The sequence below is a fragment of the Anomaloglossus baeobatrachus genome, chromosome 6, assembly GCF_048569485.1.
Source record: "Anomaloglossus baeobatrachus isolate aAnoBae1 chromosome 6, aAnoBae1.hap1, whole genome shotgun sequence".
NCBI lineage: Eukaryota > Metazoa > Chordata > Amphibia > Anura > Aromobatidae > Anomaloglossus > Anomaloglossus baeobatrachus.
The window spans coordinates 166,230,622-166,243,804 of record NC_134358.1 but is presented as its reverse complement, the minus strand read 5'-3'; the positions used below and the strand labels follow the sequence as shown (position 1 = coordinate 166,243,804).

Below are 13,183 nucleotides of genomic sequence, written 5' to 3'. Positions count from 1 at the left end.
TTCATAGCTAATTTTTGGTGTTTATTCACTTCTTTCTTGGTCGGGTGGTATCCTGGGGCCAAGTTGTGGTAGCTACGTAAAAAGGGAACTTAGCCTGAAGGAAATTAAGTATTTTACCTTGCGGATGGTATGATCTTTGTCGACAACATCTTGTCTGGTTCTTGTGGACAGCTTTTTGTTTTCTTGGGTCAACTCAAAGCATTGCTCTTCCAGAAGGGCCCTGGCCAGATGCTCCGACTCGGCTTTTGTCACAGCCAGATCCAACTGCGCAGCTAGCGTTTCTCTGTAAAATCACAGGGCAGGTCACCAGCCGCACACACTCCTCTATAATAAGGGTGGATTACTAATTTATGTGATAAACGTATATATTTTCTACATGAGAGGAATGTGAAGGTTTCTGTCACTCCTGACAACATAATGCAGCATTTATCGATTCTTTTTCCGTCACAAATAACAGAAATGTAATGGATCCTATTAGAAGTCAATGGTGTCTATCAGAGATGATCTATACCTGTTATACAGGTCCGACACGGCAGCATAGAAACCATAAAGCCAGTGTGAACAAAGCTCAATGGGCAACTATGAGATCTTAAACGCATAAGAGGTTGTCCACTACTAAGACAGCCCCTTCTGATTCTAGGTTGCCCCCAGGAACAATGATAAAGCTTACACTCGCCTCCTGTATTGGCACCGTTCCAGCTGTGTCTGAGCTTGGTGTGCGGGGGCTCAACTGGGGTTGTGACGTGTCACGAACTTCTTATCCAATCAGCGCCAGCTTCCTTCTCCCCGACTTCGGACCAAAACAAGTTAATCAACAGGACATAAGCACAACCATAGCGCTCACTTTGTCGATTCTTCATTTGGTCTGAAGGCAGGTAGGAGAAGCCAGCGCTGATTGGACGCGGGGCTTGTGTGACGTCACAACCCCATGTGAGCCCCTGCACCCCAAGCCCGGACACAGCTGGAAAGGGTCCAGTATGGGAGGTGACTATAGTCTATTATTCTCCATGTTGAAACAGAAGGGGGGTCGTCCTAGTGGTGGACAACCCCCTTTAAACTAGAAAATAGCTAAATTACTTCTACCAAAGGCTTCGGGTTTCTTGCAGGACCTGCTTCATCCACTATAACATAATGGTAAATGTCCATCTTAGTGTCAAAGAGTATAATTAAAAGTGGCACAATACAATATTCCCCTATAACGTCAAGGAAGAGGGACACGTATTCGCTTGTGAAGAGAGCACAGAAAATACATTAATGTCGATATTAATTCATAACATGCGGAAATAAAAAATTACAACAACAATAAAACAAGTACTTCTCATTCTGAACTTCATGGAATTTCTTATCCAGGTCTTGGCTGAGCTTGGTCTTCTCTTCAACTTCTTCCTTTAGTTCTTTAACCTGAGTTTTGTACAGTGTCTGTGGGACGACCATAGAGATGTCATATTACGCAGAGCTAATTCCTCCGAAAAGATGGAAAAACGCAAGAACACTACAGCTAATAATAATACCAAAGCCAGAACAGCGGGCGGAGGACGTATGTAGAGGAAGCATTATATTATTATAATATTCATTCATTCATCTGGATTTATTCAGTGGCCTCCAATAATTAGATTGTGCACAAACATGGGAAACACGACCAGCCGATGGGATACTAGTGCACAGGAAACTCACAGAGAACATGGCAGCAAGTAATAAAGCCGGTCAGGAAAAGCCAAATATTTCAGCTCAATCGGACTTGTACTATAGTCACATGCGGGAGGCGATAAATAGTGCATCTGACTATTGTGCTCATTGCTTTGCATATGTCTAAGAAAACAGTATTAGCCCCATATTGTATAGGTAGGTTCTTTTACAGTAGTAAGGGTGCGGTGTTACACGGATCCAGGAGTGGATGGAGTCCATTTAATATAATACCATATGCAAAAAAAAAAATACTAAAAACCCAGGCAGACAATTAACACATCACTTACTGAAAAATACTGCTCAGCTTCAAGTTGGTCCTGAAGTTCCCTCATTTGACCCTCATTGCCCCTGTACTGCCTATGGAAGAGGGAGAAAGAAGTTAAAGATGAATTTCAGAGCTATAAACATTATTCAAAATGATCCAAATGTTACTCTGGACCTTTGTGACTAAGGTGGGCTTACAGAGAATATACTTATTAACAGCCCATAAGTAAAAAAAAATAAGCCTTGGGCAAAGTTCACACGAACCTGAAAATTATCCATTTGTCACTGACTGATTAGAAAGCAGCTGAGTATATAAATGGAGGAAACACCACAATGATGGAATTTGGCCCAAAACAGAAAACAAAACGTTTACACTTATTTATGCTTAAAGGGAATCTGGCAGTAAGATCCACCCTCCTAAGCGGCTATATGTATATCGATCATACCGCAAGATGGTGAATAAAATGATACCTTACCTGCGATCCAATGTCTTATTGCAGAGAAATCCAGGTTTTTCTTATATGTAAATTAGCTGCTCCAGGCTATGGGCCCGACATTATTGTAAATGAGAATCTACCTAGAGGTTATTTATAATAAAAGCGCTATTTACCAGTGTGATAAAAAGAGAATTTTGTTTACTTACCGTAAATTCTTTTTCTTATAGTTCCGTATTGGGAGACCCAGACATTGGGTGTATAGCTTCTGCCTCCGGAGGACACACAAAGTACTACACTTAAAAGTGTAGCTCCTCCCTCTGAGCTTATACACCCCCTGGAGAACCAGATCTAGCCAGTTTAGTGCAAAAGCTGAAGGAGAATAGCCACCCACAAGTAAAAACAGAGCAAGAACCGGAACAACCGGAGACTCTGTACACGACAACAGACGGTGATAACACACGGAACAAGAAACTGCCAATAGGCAACAGGGAGGGTGCTGGGTCTCCCAATACGGAACTATAAGAAAAAATTTACGGTAAGTAAACAAAATTCTCTTTTTCTTTATCGTTCCTATGGGAGACCCAGACATTGGGACGTCTCAAAGCAGTCCATGGGTGGGAATAAACAGAAAAACTGAGAAGTAGGCGGAGCCTAACTTCACAAATGGGCGACCGCCGCCTGAAGGATGAGTCTGCCCAAGCTCGCCTCTGCTGAAGCATGAGCATGCACTTGGTAGTGCTTTGAAAAGGTATGCAGGCTAGTCCAAGTGGCAGCCTGACAGACTTGCTGAGCCGTAGCCTGGTGCCTGAAAGCCCAAGAGAGCCACCGACAGCTCTGGTCGAGTGTGCCTTGATCCCTGGCGGGAGAGGCACCTGAGAACACTGGTAGGCATCCGAAATGGTCGACCTAATCCAACGGGCTAAGGTCGGCTTAGAAGCAGAGAGGCCCTTACGCCGACCTGTGGTTAGCACAAAAAGAGAGGTGCACCGCCTAAGAGCAGCGGTGCGAGACACATAGATCCGGAGCGCCCGCACCAGATCCAGAGTATGCAACGCTTTCTCAAAGCGATGAACAGGAGCCGGACAAAAGGAAGGTAGGGTAATGTCCTGGTTAAGGTGGAAAGGAGAAACCACCTTAGGGAGAAAGTCTGGAGTCGGACGGAGAACCACCTTATCTTGATGAAAAATCAAAAAAGGTGACTCCGAAGAGAGCGCAGCCAAATTAGAGACTCTCCTGAGGGAAGTTATGGCCACTAGAAAGACCACTTTCTGTGAAAGACGAAAAAAAGAAACCTCCCTAAGAGGCTCAAAGGGGGGTTTCTGCAAAACCGTGAGAACCAAATTGAGGTCCCAGGGATCCAAGGGCCGCCGGTAAGGCGGAAAGATGTGAGACGCACCTTGCATGAAGGTGCGGACCTGAGCCAGCCGGGCGATACGCCGCTGGAACAGCACTGACAGAGCCGAAACTTGTCCCTTGAGAGAGTTGAGGGACAGTCCCAGCTGCAGACCGGACTGCAGAAAAGACAGAAGGGTCGGCAAGGAAAAAGGCCAAGGAGAATGGCCGGAAGAGCGACACCAGGACAGGAAAGAAGAGGAAGACTTACGGGCCCGAGTCATAGTGGACATGACTTAGGGGGGGTTCCAGAAGCCGTCAAGATCCAGGACTCAAGAGCCACGGCGTCAATCTGAGAGCCGCAGAATTCTGGCGGAAAAACGGACCTTGTGAGAGAAGGTCTGGACAGTCCGGAAGATGCCACGGCACCTCTACGGACAGATGGAGCAGGTCTGGGTACCAAGCTCGCCTGGGCCAGTCCGGAGCAATGAGGATGACTCGACGGCCCTCCATTCTGATCTTGCGCAGAACTCTGGGCAAGAGAGCTAGAGGAGGAAACCCGTAGGACAGACGAAACTGGGACCAGTCTTGAACCAGAGCGTCCGCGGCGAATGCCTGAGGATCGTGGGAGCGAGCCACGTAAACCGGAACCTTGTTGTTGTGACGGGATGCCATTAGGTCCACGTCCGGAGTGCCCCACTCGCGGCAGATTGACTGAAACACTGCCGGATGCAGGGACCACTCGCCACTTTCCACGGTTTGACGGCTGAGATAATCTGCTTCCCAGTTTTCCACGCCAGGGATGTGGACTGCGGATATGGTGGACTTTGAGTCCTCCGTTCATTGAAGGATGCGTTGTACCTCCAACATTGCCAGGCGGCTGCGTGTCCCGCCTTGGTGATTGATGTAGGCAACCGCTGTCGCGTTGTCTGACTGGACTCGGATGTGCTTGCCCGCCAATAGGTGGTGAAAAGCTAGGAGAGCCAGAAGCACGCCTCTGGTTTCCAGCACATTGATCGAGAGGGCTGACTCGGACGGAGTCCAAGTGCCCTGCGCTCGGTGGTGGAGACATACCGCTCCCCAGCCGGAAAGACTGGCATCCGTGGTGAGAATCACCCAGGAAGGAGCCAGGAAGGAGCGCCCCTGAGACAGAGAGAGGGGCCGAAGCCACCACTGAAGAGAGCTCCTGGTCTGTGGCGACAGAGCCACTAACCTGTGCAAGGAGGAAGGCCGCTTGTCCCAACAGCGGAGAATGTCCAGCTGCAGTGGCCGCAAATGGAACTGGGCAAAGGGAACAGCCTCCATTGACGCCACCATCTGACCCAGCACCTGCATCAGGTGCCTGATGGAATAACGGCGGGGCCTCAGCAGAGAGCGCACCGCCAGTTGGAGGGACCGCTGTTTGATTAAGGGCAACTTCACAAGTGCCGGCAGAGTCTCGAACTGCATCCCTAGGTACGTGAGCCTCTGGGTCGGAGTCAGAGTGGATTTGGGCAGATTGACAAGCCACCCGAATTGGGCTAGAGTGGCGAGAGTGAGCGAGACACTCCGCTGACAGTCTGCGCTGGATGAAGCCTTGACTAGAAGGTCGTCCAGGTAAGGAATCACTGCCAACCCCTGGAGGTGCAGAACCGCAACCACTGCTGCCATGACCTTGGTGAATACCCAAGGGGCCGTGGCTAACCCGAAGGGGAGAGCCACGAATTGGAAATGTTCCTCTCCGATTGCAAAACGTAGCCAACGCTGGTGTGAAACTGCAATTGGCACATGCAGATAGGCATCTCTGATGTCGATGGATGCCAGGAAATCCCCTTGGGTCATTGAGGCAATGACTGACCGCAGAGACTGCATGCGAAAATGCCGCACCTGAACATGCTTGTTGAGAAGCTTGAAATCCAGGATGGGCCGGAAGGAACCGTCCTTTTTGGGGACTAGGAAGAGGTTTGAGTAGAAACCTCTGAACCGTTCCCGGGCGGGAACCGGTACAATTACCCCGTTGGCCTGCAAGGATGCCACGGCCTGAGAGAAGGCGGCGGCCTTGGAGCAGGGGGGAGTTGACAGAAAAAATCTGTTTGGCGGGCTGGAAGAAAATTCTATCCTGTAGCCGTGGGAGATGATATCCCGCACCCACTGATCGGAGACGTGTTGAAACCACACGTCGCCAAAGTGGGAGAGCCTGCCACCGACTAAGGACGTTGCTGGCGCGGACAGATAGTCAAGAGGAGGCTGCCTTAGTGGCAGCAGCTCCTGCGGTCTTCTGTGGACGCGCTTTTGTGCGCCAGTTGGATTTTTGGTCCTTGGCTGAGTTAGTGGACGAGGCCGAGGGCTTAGAGGACGACCAGTTGGAGGAACGAAAGGAACGAAACCTCGACTGATTCCTACCCTGGATAGGTTTCCTGGTTTTGGTTTGTGGCATGGAAGTACTCTTCCCGCCAGTAGCCTCCTTAATAATTTCATCCAGCTGTTCACCGAACAGCCTGGACCCAGCAAAAGGGAGTCCAGCAGGGAACTTCTTTGAGGAAGCATCTGCCTTCCACTCTCGAAGCCACAAGATCCTGCGGATAGCGAGGGAATTAGCCGAAGCCACCGCTGCGGTGAGAAGCCTCCAGCATGGTAGACATGGCATAGGATGAAAAAGCTGAAGCTTGGGAAGTTAAGGTAACCAGTTCGGGCATAGATTCCCTGGAGAGGGAATGCATCTCCTCTAGAGAAGCAGAGATGGCTTTGAGAGCCCACACTGCTGCAAAAGTTGGGGAGAACGAGGCCCCTGCCGCCTCATATACAGATTTGGCCAGAAGGTCAACCTGGCGGTCAGTGGAATCCTTAAGAGAGGTGCCATCAGCCAATGATACAACGGTCCGGGCTGAGAGTCTAGACACCGGGGGGGGGGTCTACCTTTGGTGAATGAGCCCACTTCTTAACCACCTCAGGTGGAAAGGGAAAACGGTCATCAGAACTACGCTTTGGGAAGCGTTTGTCAGGACAGGCCCTAGGTTTGGTCACAGCGGCCTGAAAACTGGAGTGGTTAAAGAACACACTCTTTGTCCTTTTAGGCGAGGTAAACTGGTGCTTTTCTGCCAGAGAGGGTTGCTCCTCTGATACTGGCGGATTGAGATCCAGTACAGAATTAATGGACGCAATCAAATCACTAACATCTGAGTCACTTTCGGACAGATCAATGGGGCACATGGAGTTAGCCTCCGAGCCCCCTGTAAAGGCATCCTCCTCGTCCTGCGAGTCAGGTTCTGAAACAGAGCCGCGGGACGAGGAAGGAGAGGGAGCCCTGCGTCTCTTCTTAGGAGCACGGGGTCTGGGACCAGATGAGGAATCCTCTGTGAGCTCCGCTGAGAAAGCCCTAGCAGCAGAGGCACCCCGTGAAGGGGGCTGATGCATGTTCAGCAAAGTCCTGGACAGCTGTCCCATGGAGTCGGCAAAAGACTGGGAGATAGACCTAGATAAGAATTCTACCCAAGCCGGGGGTTCAGCCACCGGAGCCGGAGCAGCCGGAGAGACCACTGGGGGTGCGATTCCAGGCTGAGGCATCGTCAGGTTAGAGCAGGCATCACAATGTGGATAGGTGCTCGGTTCAGGCAGTAGGAGCTTAGATGCAGCGCATACTGAATACAGCTTTGGAGCCTTGCTCCTCGTGTGAGACATGCTGCTGGAGTGGGGGCTCTGCCAGAATGACCCCCAGAGAGTATATACAGAGGTCCACAACCAAAGGTTGTGGCTTACCAGACCGCTGGAGCGGTTTGTGTGCCCTCCAGATCCCGGAGCCCGGGCCCCCAAGCACCTCAGTAGGGATGCTGCAGCCAGTGCTGATCGCAGAGAAAACGCTGATAAAATGGCGCCAGAGCGAAGAGAGGGGGCGGGACCTACTCTGAGAGCGGGATCTGGAGGGCCAAAGAGACTTACAGAGGAGGAGACATGTACCCAGAGAGGAGTGTCCCTCCCCTGTGCAGAACGGCCGCTGGGCGGAGCCACGCTGTCCCTCTGCATGAATGACATGCGAGGGCAGTGAAACCGAAAGTAGGCCTCCGGCAAAGCCGGGGCCTAAATTTGAGCGGTGCGGCCGGCGCGCAGGCATCATCAGCGCGGTTCTCAGGCGACAGCCAGAGAACCCGCCGGAAATGTCATAAAAAATCACTCAGCACACTCACCCACAACAATAAAGTACAGGGACCCCCAATATATAAACGTCTCAGGTACTTAGCTTGCTGAGACGCAGGGTTCCAAGTCCCTGGGGATGGGTGCTCCGGTCCAGCAGGATCCTGAAGGGCTGCGGATGGAGACCGGTCTCCTGCCAAGCATGGAGAACCGTGCTGGTTCCCACTTCAAGCCAGAGCCCAGAGGGATGGTGAAGGAGCACGGCATGTAAGGCTCCAGCCTTGGAATCAACCTTAACAGCACCGCCGACACAGTGGGGTGAGAAGGGACATGCCGGGGGTCCAGAAAAATGAAAAAACAGATGAGAATGCATGTGTGGATGTATGCCTCCTGAACACAAAGCATTGAACTGGCTATATTTGGTTATCCAGGGAGTGTATATGCTCAGAGGGAGGAGCTACACTTTTGAGTGTAGTACTTTGTGTGTCCTCCGGAGGCAGAAGCTATACACCCAATGTCTGGGTCTCCCATAGGAACGATAAAGAAATGTAACTAACTGTATAGTAGAACTGAACTTTGTCTTCTTACAAGCACATTTGCTGCAGCTGTCACAGCTCTGCTGTACTGTAACAATATTGCACTCTGAGGATTCTCCAATGTCAGAGCCTTGCATGCTAACTTATAAATAAAACATCTTAACGTCACATCCAAGTGAGTGTCATGGGGTTCTTGTACTATTGTTTGAGAGACAACACTTAAAACTGACCCTGGCACCATTGCATCCAGTGCAACAAGTGACGACCAGGCGTTGACTTATGGCAGGTTTCAGAGAAAACATGCCGTGCAATGCCGGCCACGGACAATGCATCTTGGATGGCAAGTCCAAGTTCGGACCCGGGTGTCGTCTTCTCCCCAACTCCCCCCTCGACTGACAAGTGATTCCCTATGTGCTTGTAAACGGAGAGACCAATCAGATGAGGGAAAAATCCACTGGGACTGGCCTTTGATTTATCATCTTGGTAACACAGGCTTATAAAGTATGCAGAGATTCAGACAAAACAGCGTTTCAGAGCATATCATACAGGCGGTGTCTGATTCTCAATGGCCGTGGTTCCCGTTAACTGTGATATATGTCTGAATGTATAGATTTAACTTTTACCCATCTCATCCATAAAGCAGCACTACCAGCACTCTGCAGCCCCTACCCCTCATACTACACGTCCCTCACTAGCAATTGGGGAATGGAGGGGCTGCTATCACTTTATTTTTAATTCATTACAATGATGGTAAATATCTGAGCAAAGCAGGATAGTGGATTACAAGAGTATGACCCTGAGTACAGACCCCAAAGTGATGCCATGATTCTAGTAGGCGAGACCACATCACACAGCAGAAGTGGACGATGAATCGCTACTAATATCCCAGACTCCACTTTGGTGCCGCACACATTAAAAGCATTACCAAAGTGACACTTGACGTGTGCGGGCCAATCAGACGGATAGGATTAAGGAGAATGAGCACTGAGGAAAACAAGAATTAGGAACATAGGCATACCTTCAACATCTTGCCAAGAACATCCATGTCTGCGGAGGTACGGACCAAGTATACATAGTACAGCCAAGAATGCAGGGTATTAATGCCAAGGCTCTTTGGTAGACTTTATGTCCCCAGCTAGCAAAACATTACACTGAGACACCGGCTAATTGGCAGGAAAGAAAGCCAAAACCACAGCAATGGTGGACAAGGTTGTCCTGAGCCAGAAAACCTGGATGTCCATGCTGGAGCGGATAATGATTGCTACAAATGTCTGCACTATATTGGCCGCACAACCAATCTCACTTTAGATAATTCAGGAGTAAAGCAGGGCGGTAGCCCCTCTACTCTCAGGAATGGCGAAGGTCCCACAGGTCACAATCCACCTAATTATAAAGTGATGTATGCCATCACTACAGAAGATGAGAATAAACCTGTAAGAACCCAGCACCAATCAGCTGTACATGTATCATGTTTGGCTCTTCCGGAGCACAAGTGGTCTTATATCCCCGCAGCCAGGCAGCACCTGAAGCCCTCTATAATAGCAGCTGTGCAGGTGGGGCATGCAGTTATCCATAATACAGAGACATCATATAACTAGAACTACAAGGATTAAATGAGATCTGTCACCAGAAATCAAAATACAAATGGCATACATTAGTAAACGGATCTCAGACCTAATGAGGCTGGTGTATTTACTATGAATATCCAAGTCATAATGACTGCAAAACCCCAAATTATAATGAGCCAAGGCAAATGAAATCGCTATGGTCCAAGTATTATTCATTCTCCTCCCACCAAGTGTGACAGATGCAGCTTGTACAGAGCAGTGCGAGATCTCAGCCCTAATGAGGCTGGTATAAACGATAAAATCCAGCATCCATGTAAGTATAAAATAAAACTTTGTCAATAAAGACAAAGTTTTATTTTATACTGACATGGATGCTGGATTTTATCGTTTATGCTGAATTGGAATTGCCTACCTCCTTGCACCGTCTACCTCATATCTCCATGTGGTGAGCTGGAATCTCCCTCTTTTCCTAATGAGGCTGGTGTACTTACTATCAACATCAAAGTCAGAATGGCTGTAAAATCCCAAAATTCTGATGAGCCAAGGTAAATGAAATAGCGCTAGTCCAAATGTATTATTCACTCTCCTCCCACCAAGAGCGATAGCTGCAGCTTGTGCAGAGCAGTGTGAGATCGCAGCAGGAGGAGGGACACTGAGGGGCTGTCAATCAGGCTAGGTGGGTGGAGATGTAGTCAAAAGATAAAGGATTACACAGCCATTCTCGGACAGACTTTCCCAGTAATTACAGCATCGTTATCAGCTCCAGGAGATCTATTTAGTAATGTATGCAGAGTGTATTGTGCAATCTGCTGACAGAATAAGCCGTCCTGCTGGGTAGAAGACATTAATATACAGTGGCACGATGTACGTACTTGGTTAATTGCACCAGCTCAAACTCCAGCAGCCTTTTTGCCTCCAGTAACGTATTTATTTCCTGCTTTAACTGTTTCTCCGATCCCTTTAGATTATCCGCCTCAAAGGCGTGCACCTTCAGCTCGTTCTGCGCCGTTATTCTCTTCTTCGCCTCTTGCTCCAGCTGCAGTGTCAGGTGTTTCACCTACAGACCACAAACACGGAGTTGGCTTTTGTGATAAAGTATTGTCTCCTGTTATAGTTTTGCTTCATCAGCATAAATAATTCACAAACAATAAACAATTTGAGTGAGTGAAAGAGCAACAGAAACAATACTGTCAATGGTAATATAACATGAACTGTCCTTCTAAACAAAGACTGAACAACAAAATGAAAACAAGTACTTCTCAATCAATAAATAATGTCTATACGATGTTCATTATGTGTAATGTTTCCTTGTTCTTTACAGAGATGTAGCAGCGGCTGACATAACGTCATGCTATGTTAATGGCGGACTGAATCGTGTTAAGGCCCCTTTACACATTGCAACATTGCTAGTGATATCGCTGTAATGTCACCGGTTTTGTGACGTAATAGCGACCTCCCCAGCGACATTGCAGTGTGTGACACGCATCAGCGACCTGGCCCCCGCTGTGAGGTCGCTGATCGCTACAAGTCGTTCAAGACCATTCTTTGGTCCTTTGTTTCCCGCTGCGCAGCATGTATTGGTGTGTTTGACACCGTTACAACAACATTGTTAGCGACCCAGCCCATAGGCGTGCTAGCGTTCCCTTAGCAGCGAAGTCGTTCTGCAGGTCCGTATCGCTGCTGCGTCGTTGGCCAGGTCTGCCTGTTTGAAAGCTCACCAGAGACTTTCCAGTGATCCCGGCCAGGTCGAGATCGCTGGTGGGATCGCTAGAAAGTCTTAGTGTGTAAAGGAGCCTTTAGTCTATACTATTGGCGCAGATCGGCCAAACTCATTGAATTTGCAATTATGGCTTGCATACCAAATAGTGTAGCCGAGGTATATGTGCTCTGTGCAGATAACTGCAGCACACTGGCCATGGTGGGAAGGCTAAACCCCATCTGCATAACAGGCTGAAAAATTAGAGTCCGCTTCCCTCCCTTTTAGATTTAACCCCTTCAGCCCCCGGGCATTGTGTTTTTCCGTTTTGTTTTTTTCCTCTTTCTTCCGAGAGCCCTAACTTTTTTATTATTCTGTCAATCTTGCCATATGAAGGCTTGTTTTTTTGCGGGACAAGTTGTACTTTTAAATGAAACCATAAGTGTTACCATATAGTATACTGGAAAACGGCAAAAAAATTCCAAGTGCGGAAAAATTGCAAAAAAAGTGTGATCGCGCAATAGTTTTTGGGATATTTTATTCACGGTGTTCACAATGTGGTAAAACTGGTGTGTGGGTGTGATGCCCGAGGTCAGTGCGAGTTTGTAGACACCAAACAAATAGGTTTACTTGTATTTAAGGGGTTAAAAAAAATTCACAAGCTTGTCCAAAAAAAAAAAAAAGTGGCGCACGTTTTGCGCCATTTTCCAAAACCCATAGCAATCGCATTTTTCGGGATCTATGGCTCAGTGACTGCTTATTTTTTGCGTCTGGAGCTATTGTTTTTAATGGTACCATTTTTGCGCAGATGCTACGTTTTGATCGCCTATTGCATTTTGCGAAAAATTTGCAGCGACCAAAAAAAACGTAATTTTGGCGTTTGGAATTTTTTTGCCGCTACGCCGTTTACTGATCAGATTAATTGATTTTATATATTGATAGATCGGGCATTTCTGAACGCGGCGATACCAAATGTGTATATTTTTTTATTTTTTTTAACCCTTTAATTTTCAATGGGGCGAAAGGGGGGTGATTTGAACTTTTAAGTTTTTTTATTTTTTAAGAAGGGAATTTTGTTTACTTACCGTAAATTCCTTTTCTTCTAGCTCCTATTGGGAGACCCAGACAATTGGGTGTATAGCTTCTGCCTCCGGAGGCCACACAAAGTATTACACTTTAAAAAGTGGAACCCCTCCCCTCTGCCTATACACCCCCCCGTGCATCACGGGCTCCTCAGTTTTGGTGCAAAAGCAGGAAGGAGGAAACTTATAAATTGGTCTAAGGTAAATTCAATCCGAAGGATGTTCGGAGAACTGAAAACCATGAACCAAAAGAACAATTCAACATGAACAACATGTGTACACAAAAGAACAAACAGCCCGAAGGGAACAGGGGCAGGTGCTGGGTCTCCCAATAGGAGCTAGAAGAAAAGGAATTTACGGTAAGTAAACAAAATTCCCTTCTTCTTTGTCGCTCCATTGGGAGACCCAGACAATTGGGACGTCCAAAAGCAGTCCCTGGGTGGGTAAAAGAATACCCCGATAAAGAGCCGACAAC

General features: G+C 48.1%; 1 protein-coding gene across 3 annotated transcripts in view; it reads right to left on the bottom strand.

The window, feature by feature from the left end:
* The window catches only part of ROCK1 (Rho associated coiled-coil containing protein kinase 1), a 287,747-nt gene that overhangs the window by 83,508 nt on the left and 191,056 nt on the right, over nucleotides 1-13,183 (bottom strand). For all 3 annotated transcript variants that reach the window (XR_012724294.1, XM_075314471.1, XM_075314473.1), the window contains exons 20-23: nucleotides 10,803-10,987; nucleotides 1,974-2,043; nucleotides 1,316-1,419; nucleotides 118-283 (exon numbers count right to left, since the gene is read on the bottom strand). Coding sequence is in view for 2 of the 3 variants with exons in the window: in XM_075314471.1 (XP_075170586.1) it covers nucleotides 118-283; nucleotides 1,316-1,419; nucleotides 1,974-2,043; nucleotides 10,803-10,987 (525 nt within the window). In the remaining variant the exon portion in view is untranslated. The remainder of the gene's footprint in view (nucleotides 1-117; nucleotides 284-1,315; nucleotides 1,420-1,973; nucleotides 2,044-10,802; nucleotides 10,988-13,183) is intronic.